This window comes from Acanthisitta chloris, unplaced genomic scaffold, assembly GCF_000695815.1.
Source record: "Acanthisitta chloris isolate BGI_N310 unplaced genomic scaffold, ASM69581v1 Scaffold24220, whole genome shotgun sequence".
Lineage (NCBI taxonomy): Eukaryota > Metazoa > Chordata > Aves > Passeriformes > Acanthisittidae > Acanthisitta > Acanthisitta chloris.
Window position 1 is genome coordinate 1 of NW_008651430.1, and position 11,919 is coordinate 11,919.

The 11,919-nt window shown below is 42.6% G+C and overlaps 1 protein-coding gene across 1 annotated transcript; it reads right to left on the minus strand.

Annotated features, from left to right (window-relative positions):
• Positions 1–4,274: 4,274 nt before the first annotated feature.
• PARK7 (parkinson protein 7) lies at positions 4,275–10,182 on the minus strand. Its single transcript, XM_009073306.1, has 6 exons — positions 10,057–10,182; positions 8,946–9,047; positions 8,229–8,288; positions 7,297–7,366; positions 5,635–5,721; positions 4,275–4,732 (listed from the first exon to the last, which is right to left on the minus strand). The coding sequence occupies exons 1-6, from the start codon at positions 10,144–10,146 to the stop codon at positions 4,572–4,574; spliced, it is 570 nt and encodes a 189-aa protein (XP_009071554.1). The 5' UTR covers positions 10,147–10,182; the 3' UTR covers positions 4,275–4,571.
• Between the last annotated feature and the right edge of the window lie 1,737 nt (positions 10,183–11,919).

Below are 11,919 nucleotides of genomic sequence, written 5' to 3' on the forward strand. Positions count from 1 at the left end.
TTCCAATCCAATTGATTCTATGATTCTTGTTGAAGATTAAAACTATCATCCATAAATTGTTAGCACGTGAAAGTCACAAAGGAAGCCATGAAAAACCAGAGCCAAAACCACCCTACTATCACCACCCTGAATCTGCTTGAGGATGCTAATTGCTAATCACATTGAGCTTTCATGGTAACATGCTAATGGACCTTCCATGTACAAAGTCTCTGCATCAAGAATAGGATCATCAGGCCTGACCCACCACCTACCCAGGTGACAGAGACACACGTTCCCGTTACCTGAAAATGTTTATTTTATCTTTGTTAATGTGTTTATTGTCTTCACAACCACTTTGAGGGCAGGGTCAGCACTACCGAGTGCCCTTCTGAAAGGTAACTGGAACACACAACCAGTGCTACACACTTAGTCTTTAGGTGTAAGGCTCCCGGGGAACTTAGCAGCTTTAGGGAAGTTCACACTAAGCACCACATCAGCTCATGCCATGTTGAGTCCAACTGCTGCATGGGAAGGTGCAAGGGCGACACAAGCGAACAGCAAGGGGACCTTTGCAAGGTTACTCATTGCTTTGCAATCCCTCTACTGTCATTTACTGGCTGTTAAGCAAGGTCAGAGGAAACTGAGACTCCAACCATACTAGGTTGCACTTGGTGATTTCTTCATTTGTCGCATGTCATGTTGACAAGTTATTCAAGAAAGGTTTTCCTGCATCCTGGTTGCACACCCCAGCACCTAGAGCATAATCAATTTGAGTTGGGATTGTGCTCTTGTGATGCAGAACCTACACAGCTCCAGCACACCGATAGGCACATGGCAATGCAGAGGCCTCTAATAACCCAGGGCAGAGGTGATCACAACACACACCCTGACACATTCTGTTGCTCTTGGAATTTAAATAGCCTAAACTGCTTTTGCTAGTGGGAGGGATGGTTGTCTTTTCAGACAATCTCCTCATCATGCTGAAAAAAACCCAATGAACTGAAGTCATTGCTTCATTAAAAGCCACGGGGATAGAGAGCCCTGCCCGAGACACACTTTTAAAATCATTTGTCAGCAAGGCAAGTGCCAGCAAGCTGCTGCCTTATACAGAGGCTGAGGGAGAATTGCCATGGGGCTTTGAAGATGAAGAGCTAGCCTGAAGGAATGATGAACTGTTGAGTTCCTAACTTCAAGTTAAGTGATTTCATGCTAGTATTTTTTAAAGTCTAAACATAGATCTTGTCAGGGGTGAGGAGACCATAAGAGGCTATTTTCTTCTACAGGTTTTATCAGTCATACGATGCCCTGTGCTGGATGCAATACACAACAGTACTGTTCTGCAGGAATAGCCACGGACCCTATCCCTCCCCAGGCAACCTCTCCACTGGAGAAGCAGACTACCACTCCACAAAGTCAGAGACAGCAGGCACAGCCACCAGTGCAACCTGGACTTCAGGTAACCCAGCACAGCACACAAGTTAGCTCAAGATTGCTCAGCCTCTCAGGCTGCTAGTAACTGACCAAGCCATGGCAGGGTGCTCTGGACATGCTGCCTCTTGCAGGCCACACTTCTGCCATCATGTGAGCTTAACTGGACCAACTGGATCAAAAGCAGTCTCCACGATAAGCCAGGGTGTTATTGCATGCCCTGGAGCAGCACGATGACTACGGCAGCTGTTTCACAAGCAGTTCAGTTCACAGTTTAACACCTAAGCTTTACATTGGGTCATTCAGTCATGCACAAGGGAGCAACCCGTCCAACACAAACGCAGAACCCCAGCTTCCAGCAGCAGGACAACAGAGTGCAGGCAGGCTCACTAGCTGTGGCCCTGGAGAATGGGCTAAGACTGAATATTCCTCCAAGAGGCTCTGTGCAAAGTCACGCACAAACAGACAAGACCCAAAGCTAGAGAGGCCAACGTCCCCAACTCCTCTTAGTGACCTAGGGAAACACCTGTTGAGAGCAAGGGCAGGCGAGGCTGTGCATGGGCCTGCTCTGTTCTCCTCACTTCCGGCGACCAGGACGGGGCCGGCACACACCAGGACACGTCACCCTCGGCACCTGCCAGTAACTCCGCTCTTTCTTTTTGGAATTATGTTCAGGGAGTTAAAGCTCTGTAGCTCTCCCAAGAGGAAGGAGGGAAAAAAAACAAGTGCTCTTAGTTTTGCTGCGAGGGATTTATCTGAAAGGGGACAGCAAAGCCTGTGTCTCTGTCCACGCAGGAGCCTGGAGCTGCATTATTCCTAGTTTCCTAGTACAAGCATTCATTTCCTTTCTGCATGACTGAAAGCAAGTCAAAGTACTCCTTTGCAAAACACCATAGAAGAGCAACTAACACAGAAGATGTGGTCATGAGTAAAGTCAGCACAGATAAATCCATCTTCTGTTGCCAGGTCTCTTAGAGACAGCAATTCCCCACCCAAGAGCAGATCTCCAGCGCCCGTCAGTAGTCAGACACACCACCACCCAAGGCAGCAGCTTGCTTCCTATCTGTTTCAGTGTCTTATCTTAGAATCATAAAGGAAGCAGAGTTTCAGTCAGCACTCCAGTGATCAATCGTCCAGCAGCTCTGATGCAAAGGAGCAAATCCAAAGTCAAACCAGGAAGCCTCCTCAGCAAGCCAACCTCACCAAAGACCAGAGCCCAGCCCAAGCCTCAGCTTACATGAAGCTCCTGGGCCTTGGGCAGAGTGTGCTGAGTGGGCCCAAGGGAAACTGATCAAAACCATGATGGGCTCTCAGTGCCAACAGCTGCTGTTCAACCCAGGGGGAAACAACTGTTTCCAAGGTATTTGAAGGAATGATGGTCACTGTGCAAGAAAATAGACACCGAAAACCTCATTTCTGCAAACTGAACTCTCTCAGCCCTAGAATAAAAAATACAAATTTATAATCAAATTTCTGGCCACTTGGTTAATACCTTATCTTAAAATATCTCTGGAAGCCCAAAACCAGTACAAGCACAGAAATATTTTCCTTCTAATGCTACAAAGCAGTACTGCAGCCAGGGAATGCCCAGCTTTTCCTGTATTCTGAATCATGCCCATTTATAAACCAAGTAATTATTCCAGATTCTAGGACAAAGAATCTTTCCATCATTTGGTTTACATTTGCATGGCAATACCAGTTAGACGTGCAGATTTACCACACAAACATGTCCAATCTTACATAGATTACAACTTTTTGCATATTTTGAGCATATTTCAAAGCTAGCGAAACATATGAAATATTTCCTAAACAAATGAAGAGGCAGAGCATACAGCTGAAGTAGTTCTTCCAGTAGATATTAACAACATAGAGACATTTCTTAAGTCTAAATTTGCAAAAGTATCCATGTATTTCATTACCAAAAATGTAGTAATCGAGAATGAAATTTTTCCCAGTAAAATAAGCAATCATAAAGGCTCTTATACAGTCATTTCTAAAGTTCAGACTATGCACTTCAGATGTATGCAGAACCAGGTCTCCAGGTGCTATGGTAACTTCAGAGTCCAGTCAGATGCCATCTGGTAAGCTTGACTGCTGACAGGGCCAGGTAACAGCAGGTATTTGGTCAAAGGTAGCAAAACCAAAAATTGATCCCAAATTCTTAATTCTCATGGGAATACAGCTCCACTACTTCCTCCAGGGACCTGTCCCACAACTCCTCTCAACTGGCACATGCTCTTGCTTCAATTTACAGTAAGCAGAACCAAGCACTGCTACTGGTGGCATGCTACCAAATCCAAGCTTCCTGCTTTATGCTGCTGCCCAAATGGATCTGCAGTCATTTAATATTGAGGATAAATTTCAAGGTATCATGTTCAACCTGCAGGAGTTCTAAGTCAATTGACAAATATTTACACTATTAATTTAGTTCCATGCTGTCTTAGAATTAATACTAGTTATTTGACTTATTTGTACACAGGAAACTGAACATTATTTTAACAAATTCTAAGCTACAACTTAATAATCTATGCCCTAGAACCACAGAATATCCTGAGTTGGAAGAGACTCATAAAGGTCATCAAAACCAAATCCTGACTCCACATAAGGCAACCTAAAAGTTAAACCCTGTATCTAAGAGAAGTGTTGTCCAAACATTTCTTGAACACTGACAGACCTGGGGCCATGGCCACCTCCCTAGGAAGCTTGTTCCAGTGCTTGACCACGTTCTCATTTCAACTCATACTTCAGAAGAACTGTGTGAGAATCTAAACAGACACCGTTTTGAAGAGTACGTTGCTAGCCATGGTGGTAATAAAGTTTCGTAGGCCTGGGTTGGAGAAAACACACAAAAATAACAACACACCAGCAAGGCTGTTTCATTTTTATTTACTCATCAAACATTTTTCCATGTGATTTTTAAATGCCATCCAAGAGCTAACTAAGACTATTACATGCTGGCTGCTTTTTTGTGATGAAACCTTTTACTAACAGGATCTTTTTCCAGAAATAAAGACCTTTGGTTTGCTAAGGTATCTCACTTTAGGTAAGTACAGTTGCTAATTTTACCTACAATTAAATTGTATTTACAACGGTGAATCTTCCAGTTATTCTACAAAGGACAAGACTATCCAAATTTGTCCTACTCCCTGTCCCACATCAGGATTTCAAGCTTTCAGTATTAGCGGTGCCTTCACCTGTTCAGCCACTTCCTTCCCCATCAGTGTTTCAACAATGGCCAATCCAAACTCAAAGCTGGTACCGGGCCCACGGCTGGTGAGGATGTTCCCATCTTTCTCCACGCGGTTTTCAGAGTAGCAGTAGTGTGCTTGGGGGGACACACAACAGAAAGAGGGTCAGTCTCCAGCACAGTGGCCTGTCTGCCACAGGCCACAGGCTCCGCCGCGGAGCGGAGGCTGCCTGCCAACAGCTCCACAGAAGGCACCTTGGCCACCTGTGTGGGCCCAGCCTGCCTCGGGCTTTGTGCCCCTCCAGAACCCAGCCACTCATCGCTGCCTGCCATCTTCATTGAAGGGCCCACAAGGAGCTCTGGCAGCTTATTCACATGGTATGGAAGTGCACTTCTGATTCTACAAGCTCATCAAGAAGTACTAACTGTGCCTGTCAGTTCCTGGGAGGTTACTTTTGGAAGTCAGACTACTTTTGTAGCACTGTTCACAAATTTCTTTTCTTTCAAATGCATGCAGAAGAAATTGGAGGAACCCTGCCATCTCCTGCTCACTGTCAATCTCATGAATGTTCACAGAATGACTTCTTCATAGCGTTTCACCACCACTTCCTTTAGGTAGGAGAAAGAAGTATGGAGCCATTAGCTGCTCACAGAACCAAAGCACTACTCAAAGGGGAACAGGAAAGATGTTGCTTGGGGTTTGCTGTTGGGACTACTGAGGCAAAGAATCAAAAGGGCAAGAGATAGCTCAGCCTCAAGAGAATAAGGCAATAAATGCTTGTAGCATGACAGCAAGCAATGTATTTTCCCCAAGGATGAGAATGTTAATACAGCCCTTTATTTTCAGGTGAAACAGACTTAGAAATACAGTCTGAGCATATTCAATTGAATTTTGATTACACTCGGGAAAGTATTAAGGAAATTCAGAGACACAAAAAACATATAAAATCTATTTTCCTTTCTTTAAATTGTGGGTTCAGGTAAACAAAAAAAAAATCTGAGAAGGGTTTCGACAGAAACTTATGCAAGTCATTACATACCTCCATTCATCATTTTATCTTTGGCCAAAGGATGCGTTGTGACTTTGCTTCCAAACCCTATCCCATGTGCCAGAAGGGCAGTAGGACCTGTAAGACACAAAGTTGCACCACTGAAGAACCGTCTTCTGCTACAAACACTTCTAAGAGCATACATTCAGCCAAAAAGGGCCAGAGCTCACTGCGGACAGACTACTTTCTGTAAAAACTGGTGCCAGCCCTATCTCTGAAGCAAAGCCTCAAAAAGAACACAGCTGTGTAATCTCTTGCATTTGATTACAGTTCACGCAAGTGTCCTACCCATGACTGCACTGCCTTTGAAGGAGTGGAAAACAATGGTCATTGCAGTTCCAGACAATACATTTTATTTAAAACTGCTTGAAACTCAGAAACGAGGTCTGCGTTTCAATCTGAACATTAACTAGGTAAAATGACTTTACAGCCTTGTTAAACCTTGAATTTAGAGACTTAACAGATGAAATTTCATTTGAGCAATTGTCTGCCAAACAGTATTTTAGACAGATCATGGGCTAACTGTTAAGTTTTTGAATTTAACAGCTTTTTCTCTGTTCTTTTCATACTTCCATGTTAGCCTAAATGGAGGAAGAAGTTTGGTCAAGAAGTGTTAGGTCAGCTGACAGGAAATCCTTACAGGAATTCTAAACCAAACTGAAGGCAGGATTTGCCTAATGTGAGTTTCACTTCTGTGCATTTGTTTCATTTTGGATATAGACCAGGAAATAACCTTTGTGTTTAGCTGGAATGAGCTCTGAGAATCATTATACCTAAAGAAATGAACCATACTGATTACAAGCAAAGGCCTTTATTGCGCAACGGTGAATTTGAATTGTTCTACAAGAAATACAGATAGAGAAGTGGGAGACTATCACTGCCAAGTTCATGAATGTTCACAACTCTGTATGCCTATCACGTAACTAAAGAATGAAAGCAAAAAAAAAACCCAGCAACATACCAGAAAACAAAAGTGAAAATCCCTTCCACGCACACACTGTGTTAGCCTTCTACACACTCATGGCCACTCTCCTTGTTCTCAGCTCTGGGCCCCTAACCCAGCCTTTCAGCTCAGCTGGGAGCATTGGCAATTGTTCATCTTGCTTTTTTACGTACAAATCTTACAAAGTAATGACCTGGATACCGAGCTGTTCAGAACAGATAAGCAGACAACCCTCTCCTCAAAGCAAGCCCATCGTTTTCTGCGACTCAGATGAGGAAGGCTGAGACTATCATTCTATATTTAAGGGCTTCTTTCTGAAGCTAAAGGGCAGGAGTGGGTACATGAGATAAATTTACAGCAATGATGTTCTGCCAGTGCTGTGCCCCTGCAGAAAGATCACCAGAATAAGCACATATTTTGTAAAAAAAAATCCTAGCATATTACCTTTCACTTTTTATTATAAAGACAGTGACACAACTGATTGGAAAGAACTGGGTACTAAGCAAAGTTTGCAGGGTAAGTGTTCATAATTCTTTTAGAAATTTCTCTGCCATTAAATTTACAAAAAATTCAGATGCTGACAGGTGCACACAGAGGACAGTTTTCTCCTACTAAATTACAGGAACACAGATTTCTAAGACAGGAAATTGTCTGCATGCTCCTACAAAATATCCAACCGCTTTACAAAGCAAGACACCTTGTTAACCCACCTGCACATATAGCAGCAATCAGGCCTTTTCTGCTTTCCTGATCCTTCAAAATGTCCTTCACAGCAGCAGACTGTATGAAGAAAGATGATATCACAAGTCATTGTTTGGAGTTGCTTATCTGAAGCATGGCTGCAACATTTTTCACTGCAAATTCATAAACAAGTTTTACACAGAAAACAACTGACAACTCTACATCCTGCCAGAAGACAATGAGTACATTAAGGAGAAAAACCGAAAGCAACACACACCTGCCCCACAAGGAAAGAGAAAGGAAATCAGAAGAAACTGCAAGGAAGTACTTGGCCCACATAAAATCTGATTAATCCACAGCCACAGAAAGCTGTTGTTTGAAAACTTCACAAGACAAATAGGAAAGAGTATTCATAAAACATTTCCAGACAGTCTCTATCATTCTTAAGAAGATTTAGATGGGCTATTTGTCTCATATTTCAGGGCTCACAAACTGTGTGATACCATCTAAATCATATCTGATGGATCGACTTGTTTGTCTGCCTGCCTTCCACAAGGTATTTGTACCACCACTGCAACAGTCTTGCACCAGAAACAGAAATCTTGAGCAAAGGAACAGAGTCCTGTGGGTTTGGACAGTTTTATATTTCATGGAATTAAACCTTCATTTGCAACTGTTTCATCTTCAAATGATTACGAACAGAGATCTTCCCAGAATACAGAGCACCCTTCCATTTTTATTCCGCTTTACTAGGTACATAAATCCAAGAATTTACCCAGTTGTCTTGCCTATATATATATAAGCCCACAAGGAAGCTTAAGACAATTAACAGTGAGTTTACTGATTCCTTCAGAAAAGAATTTGCAGATGCTGAACTGAATCTGCATGATTACTAAGCAAGCGCAGACCACCCTCCTATTCATTAGGCTGCCCATGAATTTTCAAAATACCAGAACTTTACCTCAGACAAGTTTTGCGCTCCAAGGTTACCCCCAGGCAGGACCACGACATCGTAAGGCCCCTAAACAGAAGATAAAACTGTTCTGTTGAACAGAGGCTGATACACACATTAGAGTGTTTGAAGCCCACTACAGCTGATTTCAGTGACAAGCAAAGAAATCTACCTCTTCTTCCACTGCACAACACTTCACAATCAGAGAACCAGCTCCAATTATGGAACAAAATACTATTTCCTGTTCCAGCAAGAACCTATTATCGATAAAGCCTGTCACAGAACTAACTTTTAAGCCTAGTGTATTTAAGAGCTACAGCAAGCAAACGGCAGCTCTTGCATTGTAAGCACAAGTGGTTTTCCTCCAACCTTACTGTACAGGTCTGACTAGAGCGTTGCTTAACTTCCCAACAGAACATTTGAGCTGTTCTAAATCACAGTACTTTGTTGGGCCAACTAACAGGAAAAATAAAACTCTATGATTGATGCTTTGCAGAAACAAATACCCATGCAGAATTAAGGAATCTGTCTGAACTTAGCATGCTATGAAGCTGGAGAGCACTGAAGGGAGTAAAGTGGGATGTGCAGTTCTGTGATTCACTACTGCATGAAGCTATCACAACATGCAACACGTGTCAAAAGGTAGTGCATAAGCTTTCCAAATTCATCGTGGAAACTGTGAGAAAGGCTATGTGGTCATTATATCAGATCAGGGTGATGACCAACCTCTTTTCTGGCATCTTCAAGACTGGCATCAGGACAAATGAAGACATCTCGACTGCACTGCACTGGTTCTTTTCCTGTTAAGCCTGCAACAGTCACCTTGATCTAACAGAAGAATAAATATATCATTACAAATCAAGAATTTAGGGCATTTTTTCTTATACATTAGTTCTTAACTAATACACAGAAGGAGCAAAGCACTACTTAAAGCTGTCAAGACCAGGGAACACTTAAGCTTCTGCAAGCCATAATTAAGTCCAAACACAGATGGTAAGCAGTGATATTCACCTAAAGTATACAAATACCTCTAACAGTTCAAAAAGGACATTTAGAGAATATCTGATCTCACAGGCTATAAACTAAACAAAACAACACAACCCAGGAGAGACAGACTAAGTAGATCAGATAACAAAGTGAAGTCTTTCTGCAGGCTCAAGCCACTCACAAACACAGCATGTTCAACTTTCTTCCTCGACTTTTAGATGCCTGGTCATATTATCACAGATATCCATGGCACAGCTTACATTCACTAAACAAGCAGACAAGCTTGATCCTCTTATGACAGGCAAAATGAGGAGTACGGTGATGGAATGACAAAGTTGGTGGGAGAAGGTAATTTTTATTTTAGTCACCTCTATACAGGTGAGGTTAGTGTATTTATTTAAAACATTATTTGCATACTTAATGAGATAGTAACAGTGTACTACTACAGCTGCAAAAGTAACAAATGGCATGAGGAATCCCAACAGACAGGAGTCTAGTTGTTTGAATTCTGTTAGCAGAATTCAAACTAATTCTAGTTAACAGAATTCTAATTAATTTTAAAAGCAGCTCAAAAAAAGCTATGTAATGTCATGATACATAATGTACTGAGCTGTTCAGACCCCTACAAAAAAAGCACTTCCCATTACTGTGCATGGAAATACTGTGTTTTCTGACAGGGTAAGATTTACTTGAAACATTTACTCTAGTCTACATCAGACTCGCATTTTGAAAGGTTATCTTTTGCACAAATGTCAGCTGTCATAAATGCTTATTTGTGGCTTATTTGCTACCCGGATTTCCCCTTGACCATACTCTCTTTAAGAGATTTTTTCGTTGTCTGTGTACTCACCCCAGCTCTCCTCATAACATCAGTGGGGATTACAGTTTCCATTTCCTCTGCCCCTTTTGCTAGAATCACCAAGGCTCTTTTTGAGGCCATATCTAGACGGGTAAGATGTTTGTGAAGGGAGAGGCTGAGGGGAGTAGAATAGAGACAATGTGGTTAGAAAGCAAATCCCTTACTACAAATTCTTCCTGACACTGACCTTTAACAGTGAGCAATTTGTAACTTTGCATTATCTTTCATTTAAACCACTTCAAAATGGTTCACCAGCTTTAATCAATAGTCATAGCAATACAGTTTAACGAAAGAGCTTCCTAAAAAGAATGCATCATGATATGAAGAGATTAAGGCCTCTGTGCAATGGGAAGCACAGCACAGCAGCACCAGAAGAGGAAACCACCTGGCCTAACCAAGACCTGACATGACCTGTGTCTGCCAGAGAAGGGTTCAAGGTGGGTGGCAGAATCGCTTTCAATTTACACACACTCACTCATCCTGCGACTGCTGACTCCCACCCAGGGCAGCATTTATAAAAAAGGGCTTGCATGAGCTTTGACCTCATATCTGGTATTTAGTTTCCACACAGCATGCTTTACGAAGTGTTTCCTGTGACTTACTATGACTCGACCAGTGTCCTGGCAAAACCTCCGCAACAGGTTTTATTGGTATTTCACGATTTTGTGTGGGAAGAAACGTGTGCACACGTGTGATGGGGGAGCAAACCACAGAACGTAGCAAATGGAACAAACTAGGCTTAAGGCTTCTTTTTTTTTAGTTGAGGTGAATGGTCAAATTTCCATTTGAAGGTTAAGATAAAGTAACTTTACATCATGTAAAACACCCACTAACTCATACTGGTCTGACAGAAGTCTGTGAAAGCATCTGTGGTATAAGAAGGCATTTTACAAGACATCCCTCTAGAAGAGATTTCTGTCCTATGTAGGGACCTTCCATCCAGAAATGCACACAGCACCTGGGATATCTTCATCTGACGTGCGTTCAGACAGTAGCCTAACGAAAGCAAACCATCCTCTCACCCTGCTTCAGTTTCATCCATTTTCAGGTTTGCTCCTCACAGTTACCCTCATTTAGAAAGATGCTATTTCTAGAACGCAGTAATATACAGTGCAATGTCCTGCAGCATGCAGAACCAGGCCAAGCAGACTAATTCACTGCGTCAAATCCTACATTGAGGGCAGCTTCATATACTGTCAACGCAAAGCCAACTGAGGAAACACACTCAAATCACAGGTATTAGTAATCACTTCAGAACAACCTAGAGCTTCTTAATAAGTTGCCTTGATTCTGCAAAACTAATTTCCCTATTGACTATCAAGCAGAAGACTACCTGAAAAGTCTCAATACAGAAATACTGCATTTCAGTTTTTGTAGCAAAACACTCTGGATCACAGTTTGAACCCTCTCTTTTGTTAGTTCTTTAGATGCAAATAGGCACCTGATCCTGAAGCTTTACTCTCTCCCCTAATTTAGCAAAATGTAGTCTCTCCCTCCTGCCTTCAGACACTTAACTGCAGAAGACTTGAACATTAGTACTGGTGCACATTTCAACAGCTGCTGTGCTGTAAAGACTACCAGGGAAAGACTGTTCCTGAGAAGGCAGAAACAAGTTACCTGACCTACCAGCCACTTCATTTAGCAAGCTACCTACACATAACGAACACCAGTCTACGCCTGCTCCTCAGGGCCACGCGCACAGGCTGCCTCAAAGCCACCAGCAGAAGGTACTGCCCGTGGGAACGGGGACTGGCGGCAGATGGCTGGATTAGAAGCTCTAAAGCTGGCTTTAGAAACACCACAGCCTTCAGCGCCCCGAGCACCGAGCCTGCTCCCGGCGGCACGGGAGGGCCG

What these genes read in the sequence shown, in the direction of transcription:
- PARK7 (XM_009073306.1), bottom strand. Translation starts at nt 10,146, where the DNA reads ATGGCCTCAAAAAGAGCCTTGGTGATTCTAGCAAAAGGGGCAGAGGAA. An exon ending in ATGTTATGAGGAGAGCTGGG is followed by an intron (nt 9,048 to 10,056) that starts GTGAGTACACAG and finishes TTCTTCTGTTAG; the next exon opens with ATCAAGGTGACTGTTGCAGG. An exon ending in GAGCGCAAAACTTGTCTGAG is followed by an intron (nt 7,367 to 8,228) that starts GTAAAGTTCTGG and finishes TTCTTCATACAG; the next exon opens with TCTGCTGCTGTGAAGGACAT.